This window comes from Hylaeus anthracinus, unplaced genomic scaffold, assembly GCF_026225885.1.
Source record: "Hylaeus anthracinus isolate JK02 unplaced genomic scaffold, UHH_iyHylAnth1.0_haploid 0, whole genome shotgun sequence".
In the NCBI taxonomy this organism is placed as follows: Eukaryota; Metazoa; Arthropoda; class Insecta; order Hymenoptera; family Colletidae; genus Hylaeus; species Hylaeus anthracinus.
In genome coordinates, this window is record NW_026533254.1 from 6,160,460 (window position 1) to 6,178,575 (window position 18,116).

Below are 18,116 nucleotides of genomic sequence, written 5' to 3' on the forward strand. Positions count from 1 at the left end.
CATGCAACGTTCATCTCTCACCGAGCCGAGATCGTCCCGACTCAGCAGTGCGCCAGGGTTCCACGACGACAATGGGGCGTCGTGATGTAACAACATGTGTCGCGTTCACAGGGCCCCCTCGGTGGCTGCTGGCCTCTATGTACACCATAGGGCACCAGTAGAATGGGGACCACTTAGCAGCCCGCTGGCGGTATACAACAAACAGATTAAGCACCAGAACAATAATAGACCCCCCGTTCTCCAGGCTCTTGGCTGGTCGTCCGCGAGTGCACCCTCTCCAGATCCTTCTTCCAAGTGCGAACTACTCGAAATCACGATAGCTCGTGGCCTGGCGAGGAGGGGACACGGTGGTTTATTCGATTCGGGACACGAGCAGCCAAAGTGGCCCGATCATTAATTATCCTCGACTACCGACCAGGGAAAGCGTGTACAGAGAATTTTACGAGGAGCTCGTTTAGGAAACTTGTCGATGCAAGGATCGTGTTTTGTGAAAGTTTAGTATCCAGAGGGATAATGGACTGGCTAACGGTGATTAGCCGTCCTCGAGAGCAGTGAATCATTGATGGAGCTGGTATTGATCCATCGTGGAAGCTGCTACTCTTGTCGAGCGTTAAAAATTGTTGGGTGAGAATTTATGAATCGTAATGGTAGTTATGAACAAATGTTTTCTGACGCGTGACGTTGATCGCAGTTCGGGGTTGGAGAGTAACACGGTTGTGATTCGCTTCGGTAGTTCTTGTTCCTTTTCTAGAGTCGATTGCGTAGACGGGAGAATTCAATCGATACCGTGAGATAAATAACGAGTGGACTTTGCTGGAAGGGTGAAGATTCAAGCAATATTTACACGCTCTTATCGTTGTTAATTAACACATTGTTGTTCGTTCACGAGTAAACTCGTGTTTGCACTTGTATTATCTGTTTCAATTGATGAAACCTAGGGCGATATAGAATATTGTAAAAGCTTTCCTCATCGTGTTTAGTCCTGTCGGTTTTTCATTTCAATTCATTATGTTGGTAAAATATAAATGAAGTTTATTCGAGTTCATTTAGATTGTTTTAATTACACATTCAATTACGAAGTAATACCCGGTGACACGAAGTAGCTTCTGTGTTAAAATGATCGGACAACAATGTATTAATTATTACATGTAGCACCCTCATTGCTGAATTTCTGTCTGCGCCACTGTTCCGTGAGCGTGTCGACTGACGCGTACAAAACGTTCGAGAGCCATCGAGACGGTATCCCAGGCAGCAGTGAGTTATGCGTGTCACGTGCGCGTTCTCATACCTTTATTACCGTATCTCACACGAGATAACGCATCGCGGCGTCCGTCGCACAAAGGGCTCCCGTTGATGCGAGCAACCCCACCGCCCTTAATAAACCACGAACACGTTGACTACCAACCTGGACAAAAAGGTGTCTAAACCAGCGTGTACCACGAGCAATTCTTAAGGGACATGGCCTCCGCGTACTCAGCCGTGGAATGTGGATCTCGGGGAGAGGACTGGCCTTCGTCGTTAGCCGCTGAATGAAAGTAATTGGACGGAACGAGCCGAGTTAATGGCGCTCGGTACACGCTAAACGACAATGTTTCTTCCTTTGATTAACCCATACCGTGGGGCTTTCCAGATATTACGAAACAACGAGCGAACAGATCCGTTTGCGTGGACAGATGCTAGAGGACGATCATCCTTTAGGGGTGGTAGGAGCCCTTCTTTGAGGACGTAAGAGGTTTTTTTTAGATGAAAGAGCAATTTAAGCCTGTTTGGTAGAATGCTTCGAAGAGAAAATGTAATACTACGCGGCGCATTGGATTCATTATTCCTTCATTGATCACGTTCGTTCGAGTTCTCTACTACCAACCTCTCTGTTGTTAAACAGTAGTTTGGCACGTGTATTCGCGAAACGTGATAAAAGGAATAAAGTTCAGGCCACAGAAAAGGCACACAAGTTATGGACTAATTAATACAGAGATTTATTATTAATAAATGAACTCAGGCACAGTGTAATGTACAGCCACACTTAGCACTCATCCTTACTCGGCAACACAAAGCTAACTGTCGTGAGTTCGAATGGTCCTCTCGCATACGCGCTGTATGGTTCGGATATAAACAGTCAGGCGCTAAATACAAATTGTACCTTACAACTCCTTCGACTACTACGCAAAATAGATGAAACGCCTGACAAACAATGATGTTACGTCTTCCAGAACATTTCTGACCACTAAATTCAAATTCCATCCATTCCATCTAGCTTTCCAATACGCTCATTCGGACGAATCGAGGGAGATCCTCTCCTCTCGTGTCATTAACCAAGGTAACCGTGAAATACGCACTGCGTCGAGCACTCTCCAGTTTTGCCGGCTGTTGAAGCTCAACGACTGAGCCCTGGATTATTCGGGATTACGCGAGGATGTTCATTCGAGCTGATTTACAAGGCCGACTCGAACCACCGTCTTCGTCGGTTCGGCTGGCTGGTCAGGAGACGTGTCGTTTCTTCGACGGAAATGTTACACAATGAGACGCCACGCAATAGGCGCTCTTATACCTGCCGCTGCGTAAAAGGAGGCCTGAGCCATGTTTTGGCAGACTGCATTTGCCTAGGACTGCTCTTTTCAGCAAACAGAATACCAACGAGTCTTGGAGAGGACCGATCGGCCTATTAGATATACTCGACTGGAGGTGAACTCGATAGAAACTTCTCTCGTCAATTGTTTGGCAGTTCTGTGTATCCTGAGAACGATCTACCTTGCTTGCGTGTTGATACTCTGGGATTAGAAAATTTTAGGACACGAAATACGAGAAAAATATTGCTTCGATGTTTGCCAGTTCTGTGTACCTAGAAGACGATCTACTAGAAAATTCTAGGACACGAAATAGAAGAAAAATATAGCTTCGATGTATACTATTTCTATGAATGTTTTTGTTTCTTTGAAAATGTAAAGACTTTCCATCGATAACAATAATGACGTTTGCACATTTGATTCTTTTTTTTTTTGTCAACTCCAATTATTTCAGAATAAATTTTAATTATACTTGACTTCAACGATTACTCATTTTTTACTGGTTATTCGAAATGATTGTCCAGATACGATCTCTGGTGCGAATGAAGGATGGTGGAAGACGTGATCCCAAAACCGAACCCCGAGTATCGCGCGGGTGTACAAATAATTCAGATGATAAACGAATTAAGTCGAAATGGGATGATGAAAGGCACGTTTAGGGCGCAAGGAGGTCCCCAGGCCGCTGCATTAATGCGAGGGCTGATGTAGCAGAACGTTTGACCCCTCGTCTCTTACGCGAAAACACGGCTCCAAAGGAGGATCCGAACGGAATGAGACGAAGAGAGGAAGATGCACGTGCTCGACTCATGAATCAAGTCGTATTAGCGAGGATATAGCAGGCCTGGTGGGCGCCAATCTACCACTCCAACTTCAAGTAGATTGGATTTCAGAACTTTATTCAATTATACGGGAACGAGGCGGCCGAAACGAATACGAGCGCGCCAGCGATGGCTTTCTACGAGAAACGCGGTCCTGCTGTATGAATCCTTCAGCTTGAAAAATAGTGATACCGTTTTATAGAAAGCTTGCCTCAATGCTTAGTGTTTTCGCCAAAAATGGAAACTGGGATAATCAGCTGCGAAATAATAATGAGATCTTTAGATATATATAAGAGTAAATATTACATTATAAGATTATAACAAAATGGAATTATCATTTGTATAGTTCGATACGCTTTGAATTCGCAGAAAGTTTCATTTAAATTACAATTATCATGTTCGAAAGCTTCTCTCGTTTGATGTTTTTAATCGATTTCGAAAAAGAGGAGATTACTCAATTCGACATGTATGCACATATATTTTTTTTCTTTTTTTCTTTTTCTCAAAAATAGTTCATTTAATACGTGCACTTTCTATGCTCTCTGAATTTTCCTACATTGTGATATTCCACAACAAAGTTCCACCCCTAACCATTCAGAATACTCATACCCTAAGTGTACTCAGCACTCCTTTCATCGACGCCAATGCCACGAATCTCCCTCTCACCAAGTATTGTATATATCGTCTGCAGCGACATGTAGATTACCCTGGATAACAAAACGAGTTAAAAAGGTCGCACAAAAGAAAAACGACCGTTCTCCAGCCTAGAGACTGTAATCTCCAGAATCTCACGAGAGGAACGTTCAATGTACGGAAGGATATCTTGAATAGTTATCGATACTGACAGACGATTGCCACGGATGTTTTTACGATCGAGACATAAAAGGTATATCGGGAGGACTGGTATCTCGCAATGCTATCCATTTTTCGCCGCAAACATCTGCCATGGCTAGCTACGCGATGCAACTTACGGACGCTAATTCATATTCAGGAATGTTTAATTAGTATGTATGAATATAAAAATTAAAGTTCCTTATATTTAATAGCAACTATGTATTAAACTAAATGTTGGTTAATGATACCTCTGGCTTAAAAATGGAAAGAGATCAGTATCAACATATTTATACTAGATTATATATAAATTACAAACTTATCGACTTTCAAATATCATGCACACGCGCGTTACCAGGTGCGAACAAAATTAAATTGAAGCTTACCGAACATGTAACGATAAACATCGCTATCGTGTTTCGTATTAATTAAAATCACCGTTAGTTAAACCGTTACGTGCTTAGCTCCAGTGCAAGTCTTAAAACATACGGTGACCATAAAATTATTTTTGCATTAAGGGGGAAAGCGTGATGGCACGTGTGGTAACGCAGCCTCTGCTTTTTATTCGAATGACGAATATTTAAATGACCCTTGCGACGGGATTATCGACGCGAATGATCGTGCACGGAATCCTCATGCGACCCCATCGCCAGGACAATACGTTCTCCGGTGACACGTTTCTATTCTCAGAATTCATTCACGGGAAAGCCGCGCTCTGGCGCGTTAATATCTCCATAGCGGCCATCGATAATAAAAGAAACACCGCAAGATGAAAATTATCGCTTCCCGTTGCATTTGTGGTCTGCGCAGTAGATTCAATGAATGCTCATGGTCCTTGATGTATACCGATACTGTACGAAAAAAATAACACCACCCTACGTAATACGCATTTTATTATATACCGGGTTGTACAAGAGTTTATTGTATTTTAACTATCTATTTGTTTTATCTTATTCCAATTTATAACGAATTGTACTGGCCAAAAAAATAAATTATTAACAAAACTTAAAACATCATTGAGCGACAATTTTAAACAGAAGCGACTTCATGTCACCGGATATTATTTCGTAATTGAATGTGTAATTAAAACAATCTAAATAAACTGAAATGAAACATTTTACCTACATAACACGATGAGCAAAGCTTTTGCAATATTCTACATCGCCCTGGGTTTCATAAATTGAAATAGATAATGCAAATACAAACACGAGTTTACTCGTGACCGATCAACAAGGTTTAGGCATGAAAACACGAGTTGTCGAGTTGTCGAGACCGGTCAACAATGTGTTAAAATAAAAACAATCAAAAATATACATACACTCAGAGAAGAAAACTCCCGAGCGATTACTTTGTTGGGAGCGCTGACGATCCGAGTCTGCTCCAAAATAAATCCCAACGAGAGGCATTAATAATCGCCGCTACTTGTTTTCATACGCGGCATCCGTTCGTCGTTAACAACGATACAAGTAAACAAATAAATTAATTAGAGAAAAATCGAAACAGAAATACGACGGATCGAAAGGCTGAACATGCGCGCGATGGTGCGCGTCGAGCGGCCTCAGCATCGGAGTCGATCTCGAAGAGGAGGAACGACAGGAGGCGTGGCGAGGACGCGCACACTCCACGTGACCCTGTGTTGCTGTAGGCGGGACTTACGAAACTGGGCACACAATTACAACAGCAGTGGAACGGGCTGGTGGTCTCTCTGTCGTCGCGCGCGCGGAACACCTCGAGTTGCGCTCGTTCCGCGTACAACACCTGCCGATTGCTCGCTCGTGCACTCGTTACGTCCATCCGTGACTTTTCAATAGTGCCGTAAACGATCGCCAGACTCGAGAAAAAATAACGCACCATGGACGGTAACAACACTCCAACCGATACGAGCCGCGTCCACGCGAAACAACAAGGCTGATCATCCCCCAAAAAGCATAATCTCGTGGAAGGAACCCGTGGCGACAACATCGATCATGTTGCTACCCCAAGACATGATGGCAGCCCAGTCGAAGATGCTCTATCAGATGAACAAGTACTACGGCGAGAGAGTGCAAGCTCGCATGGGCCAGGTACAGAAGACCATCAGGGAAGTGTGCAAGGTGGTGCAGGACGTGCTGAAGGAGGTCGAGGTTCAAGAACCGCGCTTCATCTCATCCCTGACGGAGTGCAACGGCCGCTACGAGGGCCTCGAGGTGATCTCGCCCGGCGAGTTCGAGGTGGTCCTCTACCTGAATCAGATGGGTGTGTTCAACTTCGTCGACGACGGCACCCTACCAGGCTGCGCCGTACTGAAACTCAGCGACGGACGGAAGAGGTCCATGTCCCTTTGGGTGGAGTTCATCACGGCGTCGGGCTACCTGTCCGCCAGAAAGATACGCTCGAGGTTTCAGACCTTGGTAGCGCAGGCCTGCGACAAGTGCGCCTACAGGGACTCCGTAAAGATGATAGCGGACACGACAGAGGTCAAGTTACGGATCAGAGAGAGATACGTGGTGCAGATCACTCCGGCGTTCAAGTGCTCGGGCGTTTGGCCGAGATCTGCGGCGCACTGGCCGATCCCTCACATACCCTGGCCTTATCCTAATCTCGTGGCCGAGGTTAAGACCGAGGGATTCGATTTGTTGTCCAAGGAGAGCGTGGCCCTGCAGGGCAAACAGTCCGCCATGGAGGGCGACGCCTGGGTTCTGTCGTTCACGGAAGCCGAGACTAGACTGCTCCACGGCGGCTGTCGCAGGAGATGTCTGAGTATACTGAAGACACTCAGGGATAGACATCTGGATCTTCCTGGGAACCCGGTGACCAGCTATCATATGAAGACCCTGCTGCTATACGAATGCGAGAAACACCCCCTCGAAACCGAGTGGGACGAGGGATGTCTCGCGGACCGTATCAACGGCATCTTCCTGCAGCTGATATCCTGCCTTCAGTGTCGAAGGTGTCCCCATTACTTTTTGCCTAACTTGGATCTGTTCAAAGGAAAGTCGCCCAGCGGGCTGGAAAACGCCGCGAAGCAAGTGTGGAGACTCACCAGGGAGCTCCTGACGAACAGTCGAGCTCTCGAGAAGCTTTAGCCGGAGACTGTTTAGACCGATAAAGTTTCGCGCGTTCGGGATGTTGCTTTCGCGGCGGTTTTATCTGCTTTTGTAACCCTCGCCACAGGCGAGGACGGTCCGCTTCCAGTCGTTATTTTCTACTTGCTTGAACGCGTCGGGTTATGAGGATGGTGGACCGCGCGCCTTGATGCTTTACTGCCTACTGGGCTATTTCTGGGTCGAATGGGATGCTCATAAAATTCTGTAGCTTTTGAATAAAATTCTAGGCTAGAATTAACTTGTGCAGACTTGTGCAGGAACCATGGGGTTTCTTTGCACATATGCTAAGGTAGCTAATATGGATGGGTCTTGATTTTGCATTACTGTTTCCAGAGATTGTTGGAAAAACAAGAGTAATAATATTTCTCAGGTTTAAACGGAAAGTGATTCTATTTTCGAATATGCTTAGAATCTTATCGGTCTCCTCAGTTTGAATATTAAAGATCCTATGAATAGACTCCTGGAAGGTAAAGCGTTAGCGTTGGTGTCGTATTTGGCGCGAATCGAGAAATTTGACAGTTATCAGCCTCTGTCATGTTCACGTAAGTTCGCGAACTCGATCGATCGCTCTAACATCTAAGTGAACACACGGATCCAGCTGTAAGCTGGTTGCGTGGGTAAATTCCTCGTTTGAAATCACGATTTTTATATCTACACTGGCTCTGTATTTGAGATGTTGAATGGAATGGTGTTCTTTCCAGAAGTGACCGGCGGTAGGCAGACAGTTAAGTGTTAATCGTGTTGTTTTTCTTCTTGTTTGGCAAAATTTGACAATTTCTGACATGTCCTAAACGAAAGTTTCTAATAAATGGGGGTTGTTAAATTTTCATCGAACAAATCGAACGAGGGATGTGTAATTTCAAAATTATCGATCACCAAATGTTTACACAATCGAAGCTTCAGCTTGAAAAACTGGAATGTCAGCGTTTAACTAACGCAAATGATGCCACGCACTCGAGCGCCGGGTTTGTCCACATAGCGTTACAATAATACGGGCGATTAATTAACTACTCCGTTAGCTACTCTTACCTGTTTAATATGGCTGATGTGAATATCGTCGTGTGATCCGTTGTCGTTATTAATGTAATGTTTATAATCGGTTAGCAGCGAGCTTCCGACGGTAGTTGGACACTACGCATTGTTATATGTACATACTTTTTTATATTATTTAAACGATATTTATTTTTACTCGAATCGCTGTTCGAACACATGACTGTAAATAATTAATAAACGCATTTCGTCTCGTAACTAACATCTAAGAGTCAATTCAAAGAAACCCTAAAAATTGTCTTACTAAACAGTTGAAAACTGCACAATCTACCATTCCTCGTAGTACTATTTTTTTTCGACACCTCACCCTTGTAATGAATTTTGAAGTAAAGTGTAAAGAGAAGTATACATTATAGCAAAGTACAGATTCACTCTGCCATTAACTTAACCTTGCCTAGCACTCTATTCCATCGCTATCGAACACCCAGTAGTCTTTATCTCCACGATCCCTCATTATGACAGCTAACGAATCGACTATAATTTTTCAACGTCCCCTGCGATCCGAGGCACGCCAATGTAAAAGACGAGGATATAAAACCAACGAGCGCGTAATTATTATCTACGATATTAACACTTCTGTACGCGCTTGAGGAGATTGAAACGCCTCGTCAAAGTATCGCTACCGAGTTTCATGGCCGCTACACGCCCACGACGGACGGCCGGCTCTTATCTTAATTCACTCCTGAAATTTCTTCCCTTATCTTTCACCGCGACTACGACACGCTGCCACTCAGTTTCCACGGCGCGGGTACGCGATCGTTACGGAATTTACGTTATTATTATTGCCCCGTAAAACAAAGTGAAAGGAGCAAGAGAGAGTTTCCGCGGCGAACGCGCCCCAATGAACCACACTTTACGCGCCGTATCTCGCAGTTCCCTCCGCGATTTACAAGCCTTAATGGTAGAGTTATCGGTGTCGTCGTTAAACGTAGATTTTATACCGACTTTTTGCGCCTGTGACCAGGCCGGTTCTCAATAAAACGGCTGTAAATAAAGCCAGCCCGTGCCCCTTCCACGTACCTTCTGATAAGTCAGGATACTGCTCTCAGCCCGACCGCGGACGAATTTCTTATTTTAGCGACGATGAGAATACGGCCAGTGAAATCTCACAACACATTCTCGATGTAGGAACTTTTTAACCATTTCTGTTGTTTGAGCCAACAAATGTACCACGTGCCACTTTTTAATATGTCATATAATGTTTCACTGTACTTAAAGAAAAAAAATTAGAGAGTTTATCCACACGTGTCGCAACTTTACAACTAACAAGATTCGCTTATTTATATTGGTGCTACAGTTATGCAATAATTGAAAATCACTATTTCGAGTGTCTCGTGTCGCAAATAAAAGCAACTTTGAAAAGATTAATATTAAACGCATTATTTTTCATATTCTTTCAGCTCATATGATTAATCCTTTTTCATTTTCACTGGACAAACTGACAAATTTCAAAATATGAGTGGTGTTATAGTTTTGCCCCACAGTGTATATCTAACCTTCCATTGGTATCTAAAAATTGTTCTCCAGACATTTCGTTCATCCCTGCGAGCTGTTTAAAGGGAACAGAATCGTACGAGAAACCAAAAATCCATTGCTGGTGGTAGCTACCCAAGCGTGATCCCTGGATCACGCGGTCTCCACCATGACGAAAATTTCGGAACAGCTCGAAAGGGGTTGCGGAGGAATGGCCGAGCTCCGAGCGTCCACGGGCACGAAATAAAACGAGTCTAATCTGCATAATTCATGGGGGAAGAAGGGTTCGGGTTTGGGGTTAGCCGCGCTGCTGCCTTCGTCCTTCGACGAGCAGCGTAATGTATAGGTAGAACGAGCAGCAGGATCGATCTTGTCGGTTCGCAACGACAGGCCACGCCTCTCCTATGCAATCTTCCACGGGATTGGTCGACCAGTGAAGCCACACGGCGTGGCCTGAGTGAGGGTTGTATACTCAGCACGCCTTTCCTCTGTCCAAGAGCGGGTGGAGCGGAGGAGGTGAACGACAGCGCAGTCGACAATCTGCTCCTGCACGGAGTCCCTCGCACACCTTCTCCTTCTGCTTTTCGCTCGTGTCTCCGACGCTCACCGGCGTCACTTCAGCGTCGCGACGAGGAAAAACACCACTGGGAACGAGGACGGAACGGATTTTCAATTTTCTCGGTCCTTCACGACCGAAACCCTCGACCACGGTCCAGAGCCGTACCAAAAACTAAATGGAACGTCGACGAGGAACCGCGTCTCTCTGAACTAACGAGAGTGTAGGTCCGGACGAGGACCCTTCGAGCAAGATGCGGTGATCGGTGACGAAATTCGTGACAGAGAAGCCGTTCGAAGGCTTCAGGCCGCCGCAACCATGCTGTTGCCGGCCGATATGCTGGCGGCCCAGTCCAAGATGGTGTACCAGATCAACAAGTATTTCGGAGAACGGGTGATGACCAGGAAAAGCCAAGTGATGAAGACGATCCAAGAAGTATGTCGCGTTGTGCAGGACGTACTGAAGGAGGTGGAGGTGCAGGAGCCCAGGTTTATCTCTTCTCTGACGGACTACAACGGTAGATTCGACGGGTTGGACGTGATCTCGCCGACGGAGTTCGAGATCGTGATCTACCTGAATCAGATGGGGGTTCTGAATTTCGTGGACGACGGCACGCTGCCTGGTTGCGCGGTGCTGAAGCTCAGCGACGGACGGAAAAGGTCTATGTCCCTCTGGGTGGAATTCATCACCGCATCGGGATATCTGTCTGCTAGGAAGATACGCTCGAGGTTTCAGACCCTGGTGGCGCAGGCCTGCGACAAGTGCGCCTACAGGGACTCCGTGAAGATGATAGCTGATACGACCGAAGTGAAGCTCAGGATTAGAGAAAGATACGTGGTGCAGATCACGCCGGCGTTCAAATGCGCTGGACTCTGGCCCAGATCGGCCTCTCATTGGCCTATAGCACACATACCATGGCCCCATCCGAACATCGTCGCGGAAGTGAAGACAGAGGGTTTCGATATGCTGTCTAAAGAGTGCATAGGTCTGCAGGGCAAGCAGTCCGCAATGGAGGGCGACGCCTGGGCGTTATCCTTTATAGATGCTGAAAATCGATTGCTCCAAGGGGCCAGCAGAAAACGTTGCCTAAGCATCTTGAAAACCCTCAGGGACAGACACCTGGATCTACCTGGAAATCCTGTCACCAGCTACCACATGAAAACCTTATTGCTCTACGAGTGCGAGAAACACCCTCACGAGGTCGAGTGGGACGAGACGTGTATCGGCGATCGTATCAATGGGATTCTATTGCAACTGATCTCGTGTTTGCAGTGTCGCAGGTGTCCTCACTATTTCTTGCCAAATCTGGATCTATTCAAAGGAAAGTCGCCCAGCGGGCTGGAGAACGCGGCCAAGCAAGTGTGGAGACTCACCAGGGAGCTGCTGACCAACAGCCGCGCTCTGGAAAAGCTGTAGCATGGAACCACTGAGGAATATTTCATTTGGACGTGAAGGGAACTCACGAATAATCGAGTCGATGGATTGGTCTTCGCTTCAATCACATCGGAGGATTACTCTAGACGACATTCGTCGACGACTCTGTGCCCGAATACGTGTAGTGTGTGCTCGCGACTATTGTTTGGCGAGAGTAATTGCGCGTGCATGTGTGATTCTGTGATCCACGGGCCAAGCAACGATCGAATCAGTGCCATAAAATACGCTGACGTTGCGCATTTGTTTTCGTTTCGCAGCAGGAACGTTCTTCGATCCGCGAGAGGTCTCCGACGGCAGCTCGTATCGAGTCTTCAGCGTTAGCTCTTAACCGGTGGTAACCTTTTTTTCCTTTACGAATTGCTAGTTAGTCGACGTCGGGGATGAGCAAAATTTTTATGTAGTAGAATTTGTGCTTATCTGAATAAAAGATAAACGTTGTTGGTCGTCAAATGAAAGTTTCAATTTAAATTACAAGATGAAATCTTTTAGGATGAACGAATAAGGAGTTGAGTGTTCGATAGAATAAATGGGAATAAATCGCTGTTCTTTGGCTCCGTTTATTACGAACCCTTTGGCGCCACTGGGTTTGATTTATGTTAGATGTTGTTTAACGTCGTTATGATTTGACGATTGTGCAAAGAAATTGTTTCTAAATTCATCGTTATACCTAAAAGATCGCCAAGTAAATTAATAGTCCGTGATTCGAATGGAATTTTGCACGTCTCTGGTGGACGTTACACAATCGGAGCAGAAGCATGAAAGCGCGGAACGATCCGACTGGTTCTCGCGAGACCATGATAATACGGAGCCGACGTTTTCCGAGTCACCGGTTACGGGTTCGTTTAGTCTTCTCTTCTAATCGACTGTCCTGTCCCCGCCGCTATGTAAATACATCTTAAAAGATATTTATTGAAGTGTACACGAAAATTGTGAAATACAATGCTATTTATATGGAACCGTATACCACGGTGTGCGATTGTCGTCATTTCGTCTCACGAGCACCACCCACTCCTTTCACCTACGAACTACGAGAGATCGAGCATGGCCGTAAATATCGATCGTTAAACGTTTCGGTGCGACGATGGAGCTAGGCCTCGTAAATTTTACGCCTGATTCTTGCGCCTTTTTGTGCCTCGCCACTGGAGATCGAGAGGAACCAGGCCCAGACCTCGCGGAGGAATAAAATTCCAAAGACAAATTCCGTTTCGCTTCGAGGAAACGAAACGTTTTAATGCGGTCGCCTGTCGATTTCGTCGACGGTAATAATTTTTGTGGTGTTTTGTCTAAACAAATTTTAGAAATATCGTGCACGGGTTAGAAACGATCGAACGAGGTCGAGTATCGATTAAATGCGCGATTTGCTTTTGCGTTGAATTCGACTTTACTTGGAACAAATAGAATTTTTCATGTGTTGTTAAGTATGTTGTTGTGTTTTATGTGAATTAACTTGTCGATCTGTAGGATTCACTGCAAGAGTTTCAATATACTGCATTTTACTAATTAGAGATAAACGTATAGATCACATTTTCCATAAATCTGTCTTTAGTTTCGCTTTGAATTCGACTTTACTTGGAACAAACAGAATTTTTCATGTGTTGTTAAGTATGTTGAATTTTTTGTGAATTAACTTGTCGATCTGTAGGATTCACTGCAAGAGTTTCAATATACTGCATTTTACTAATTAGAGATAAACGTATAGGTCACATTTTCCATAGTAAAAATCGAATTAACTGGATAATGAATATTATTGTCCCTCAAAAGAACTAAATAAAATTTCAATTAATTCATCGTGAATTTGTTGCGGTAAAATATATTGTCCCAAGTATAGGTATATTTTGATATTTTCTAATTGCTCCCAATAGTTTTCACACGCATGATCGTTTTCCTTCTTAGTTTCCTTGTATGCATTCGCACTTGGATACCCCTGGTCGTTTTCTGAAAATCTATTAGCTAGACGGCTACCAGTTTTACTCCTCGATAAGCAAATTTCGCGTTATCTAAACAAGCCGACAACGGTGCGTTATTTACACGTCGCTCGTTGTCGTTTTCACGGTCAGCTGCATTGGAATTAGCTGATAAATCCATTGTAAAATTTGAAAAACGATTGTTACGCGACAATAAACGGCGCTTATCGTGAAGTACTACCGCTTGTAAGAAACGTGTTTCATACCAGTCGTGGTTAGAATCCGAGCTTAATGTAAGCGTGCCTAATTTCGATCAGGACATTCGATTTCCAATTCATTTCGTTATTATCGGGAATTAGATCTGTAGAAAATAAAGGGAACATTTCGTAAATTGATGGAAATTGCCGAGAATTTATTTTCACGAGTTTGTTATCACGTTTCGATGCCATTTGAAATATGACAGAGCTACTCTAAATCTATTGGAAGTATACTGTGCTAATAAAAGCTGACACTGTGTTAGCTAAATGCAGCAGGTGTGAAGTCGGTTCATAAGCCCTCTTAGCACGATGACTTTTATGTGATTACTAACAGTTTCACGAAATGGTTACCAATTTTACTCTTTGAAACTGTGTATTTTACTAAAATACTAAAAGATCACGTACAGTCAGTGTAATAAGTATTCGTAGAGTAACCCATTTAAAATAAATGGTTCCTGTACGAATACTTATTACACTGACTGTAGGTTAAATCGAAATCAATGAAGCTGAAGTTTCGGAATTATCTAACCGAGAATATGATAGATAACGAAGCAATTTTAGTTTTAAGTCCCTCGTTAGAATGACTAAAATTACGAAACAACAGTGTCGCATTGTGCATAAAGATAACGCAATCAACACGAGGGCATGTGACGTTATTTATAGCTTCGTTTTAGCGGCATTTGCATTGTTACTTCAACATACTGCAAAATATATTGAAAATAAATAAGCGTTTGTCGAGAGATGTTATTATCGAGTATTTACAAAACTTGTATTATTTTTTATCCATCATTTAAAACATATATTTTATATAATTTTACTAAATAGTTGACATATCAATATCTAAAATATCTTCCCTGTATAAATATATATATATTTTTTTACGATATGCAACTGCACCAGGTTGTTTTGTGCCAGTGGTTTTCAAACTTTTTGTAACACACATAGAACTGAATTCGTATATCAGTAATTTGTTTCGAAAACGAACACTTCATTTTTAGAATTATATCTAAGTTGCTAGTGATTCGCACAAAAAAAATGGCCATGGTGCATAAAATTGAAAAGATAAAGAACCACTGGATTAGGCGATATCTTACTCGACAGAACACAGAAATGAATGGACGAAAACGAACGAGAGGAAAATTTATGCGTGTAATCGATTTTGACTGTCCGCATCTCCGCCTAATTGATGCAAACGAGCGCAAATCTGACAACAATTCAAATAACAATTACTAATATCCGTGTTTACCGAGCGTGTACCGATGAAACTTCAAATAGCCTCGCGAAGGAAAACAAGAAAGTGGATAATCCATAAGCAACGATCGGATCTGCTATTCCATCTCAATAAACGTCTATCAAATACATGCTACTTACTAATCAAGGACTATCGGCTACTCGATTAATAACGCTATCTAATGAGCGTCAATATTCGATAAATCATGCGATCAGCTGCTACATTGAATTTATTTCTGGAAAAGGTGCTCACTTCTTAAGGAAACAAGACACTTAATTGAACATGATCTACCACTTTTCGACTTTTCACGCACGTTAATTTGTCAATTTATGAACTCATTCTATTCACCGTCTCATGGAAACCAGACGCATACTTGACTTAATTAATTCAAGCGATTTAATGAAGTCAAACTTTGCCAACTATTAATTACAGGCTTCTTGATCAATCTATAATTACGAACGAATATAGAACTAGATAAATTATTCCAACTTCTCAGTTCTAAAGTTTAAATTTTTACATTCACCTTTGTTAAAATTATTATTATTCATGATTTCCTTAAAAACGAAGAAAAAATGAGCAAATCTCTAAAGCACTTTTTTTCTTAGTTTCTGGATGCCCCTCATGCTTCCAAAGTTTTGACACTTAAATTAGGGACACCTGTACAAGCGATAATGTTTTTCCCATTGTGTACAGCTTGAGTTTTATTTTTCTTTAACATCGAAGTGTCTCGAAGAGTTATCCATCGAAATAAAGAAACAACGAATCAACAATGAAAGAGTAGCTATCTTCCTTAGGCAATCACAATTAGGTTTATCAGATATTTAGAACAACACGCCATAGCACACGCGCATAATTTCCCCGTTATGCGACCAAGGTTTTAGAGAGTCACCAGTCAACTTTTGTTCTCCGTCTTATTTCTCGTCACACTTGCGGTAATCGTCGCATAAACATGCAAATTTATTCATCGTGGTAATTTGTCGTATGACTGCTTAATATTTAATACACGAACGAGAGACCAGTAATATCGTTCGCGTCAAGGAATTTCAAATTTGGAGACAATCTTATAATCTCGTGTTCGTTGTTTGTCTCTCTAGTAGCGTTAATTGACACGTGGAACACGGACCTTCTAAGAAATGACCATGTTGTTGCGTTACTTATTTATTTCGAAGGAAACGCAGATTTTCCGTTTGGCTTGACCGTCGATCCTGAGATTAAATCGATCGCAACGGAGACCGGGTAAATAGCACGCAGCACGCAAATAAACGTACAGCGATGTACGCAACCCTCAATAAGAGACCACTGGTGTTTAGATGCCAATAATTCGTTAACCTAATGTGGAGAGAATTGTTAGCAGTGAAAAGGTGTGCAATAAACATCGAGTTTTATTACCCGTTCTGTAGAAAGTATTTCTTGTTCAGTGTTACTGTAAATAAAGAGATAGATCAGTTAAGATAGTTGGAATACTCGTTGTTCGCAATGTTATATTTCTATGATTTTGATTGAGTTTTGAATTTGTTCAAAATTGCTTCGAAATCAATGAAGAGTTATCCATCGAAATAAAGAAATAACGAATCAACAATGAAGGAGTAGCTATCTTCTTTAGACAATCACAATTAAGTTTACAAAATATGTATTAACAAATATGTGCCTTAGCTCACACGCGAATTTCCCCGTTACGCGACTAAGGTTTCAGAGAGTCACCAGTCAACTTTCATTTTCTGTCTTATTTCTCGTCAAATTTGAAGTAATAGTCGAATAAACTTAATAAAAAATAATCTCCATGGAAAAATATATACATTTCAAGCAATTACCAGAAAATCTTACTCTCCTCAGCATTGTATCGGTTGACTCCAAAATGTTTCGGATAGGTCCTTTCAATTGACAAAGGAACAATCGAATCGATTAAAGCAGCGAACAAACGGGATTACGAAATCCATGGGGCCCAGGAAGGGGTCGAGAAATGGGCCCCTCGCGGTCTATCGAAAAGGAAGCGGCGAAATTACGACCACAGAACGGTCGAAGTTATCGAAGCGGCGAGAAACACGACGGAGCGACGAACAAGTCGAGTGAAAAAGGAGAGACGAAGAATTGGGAAGGGTGGGGAAGAGAAGATCCAGACATGGTATGCTAATGAGGGTACCAGCTTTCCTCTTTTTTGTCGCGACGTTCTTGCGAGCCCCATACAGATTCTATACATCGAACCGCCTCTCACGATCCGGTCTTGAAATTCGTCCTCGCCGCGTTGGATCCTCGTGGCAGCGGGGAAACAAAGCCAGAAATCTGTGAAAACAGACCTTTCAATTGGCGCCGCCCGATCGTCGATGCTACAACGAGGGAAGAGGATATAAAGAAGCGGAGCCGAACACGGACAGAACAGAAACAAAAAGAAGAGTAAGCTTCAACTCTCCTGCTGAATATTCTGCGACTTCTCTGGCCAAAGACACTAATGAATTTCCTTATTATATATGAGCACATGAAAAGGTAAAAGTGAAGAAAGTAGAATTTTACGGGGAAAGAGATCAGAAGCCATAAGAGATTGAGTACTACTGACAAGGGAAGTTACTCAGATATCATCACTAAACACGACCGTTTCCAAATGTTTGTATGCAGTTCGTACATAGAATATACAGGGTGCCCCGTAACTGGTGGTAACAGCGAGAAGGGGGTGATTCTACGTGAAAAATGGAATCGAAAATATAGAATAAAATTTTTTCATATGACGCTTTATTACATTTTCGAAAAAAATCTGTTTGAAAATTTGTCGAGTACGCGTGTACTTGACTTAGCTTCAGGTCGACGGATTTTACTATCTTATTGTTTCGAGTAGAAGAGTATACTTCCGTGCTTTTCGCAATGTTTACAAACATTGCCAACGTGATGATATCTCTTACATCGATTTTACTTAAAAAAAA

General features: G+C 43.1%; 3 protein-coding genes across 17 annotated transcripts in view; 2 read left to right on the plus strand and 1 right to left on the minus strand.

Annotated features, from left to right (window-relative positions):
* Positions 1–18,116, minus strand: part of LOC128895764 (neurobeachin) — a 238,904-nt gene that overhangs the window by 28,979 nt on the left and 191,809 nt on the right. The gene's annotated exons all lie outside the window — the stretch shown is intronic.
* Positions 5,812–9,718, plus strand: LOC128896229 (protein mab-21-like). The gene has a single exon (XM_054159447.1). It carries the CDS (start codon positions 6,181–6,183, stop codon positions 7,276–7,278), a length of 1,098 nt encoding a protein of 365 aa, XP_054015422.1. The 5' UTR covers positions 5,812–6,180; the 3' UTR covers positions 7,279–9,718.
* Positions 10,338–12,773, plus strand: LOC128896228 (protein mab-21). Its single transcript, XM_054159446.1, has one exon. It carries the CDS (start codon positions 10,697–10,699, stop codon positions 11,792–11,794), a length of 1,098 nt encoding a protein of 365 aa, XP_054015421.1. The 5' UTR covers positions 10,338–10,696; the 3' UTR covers positions 11,795–12,773.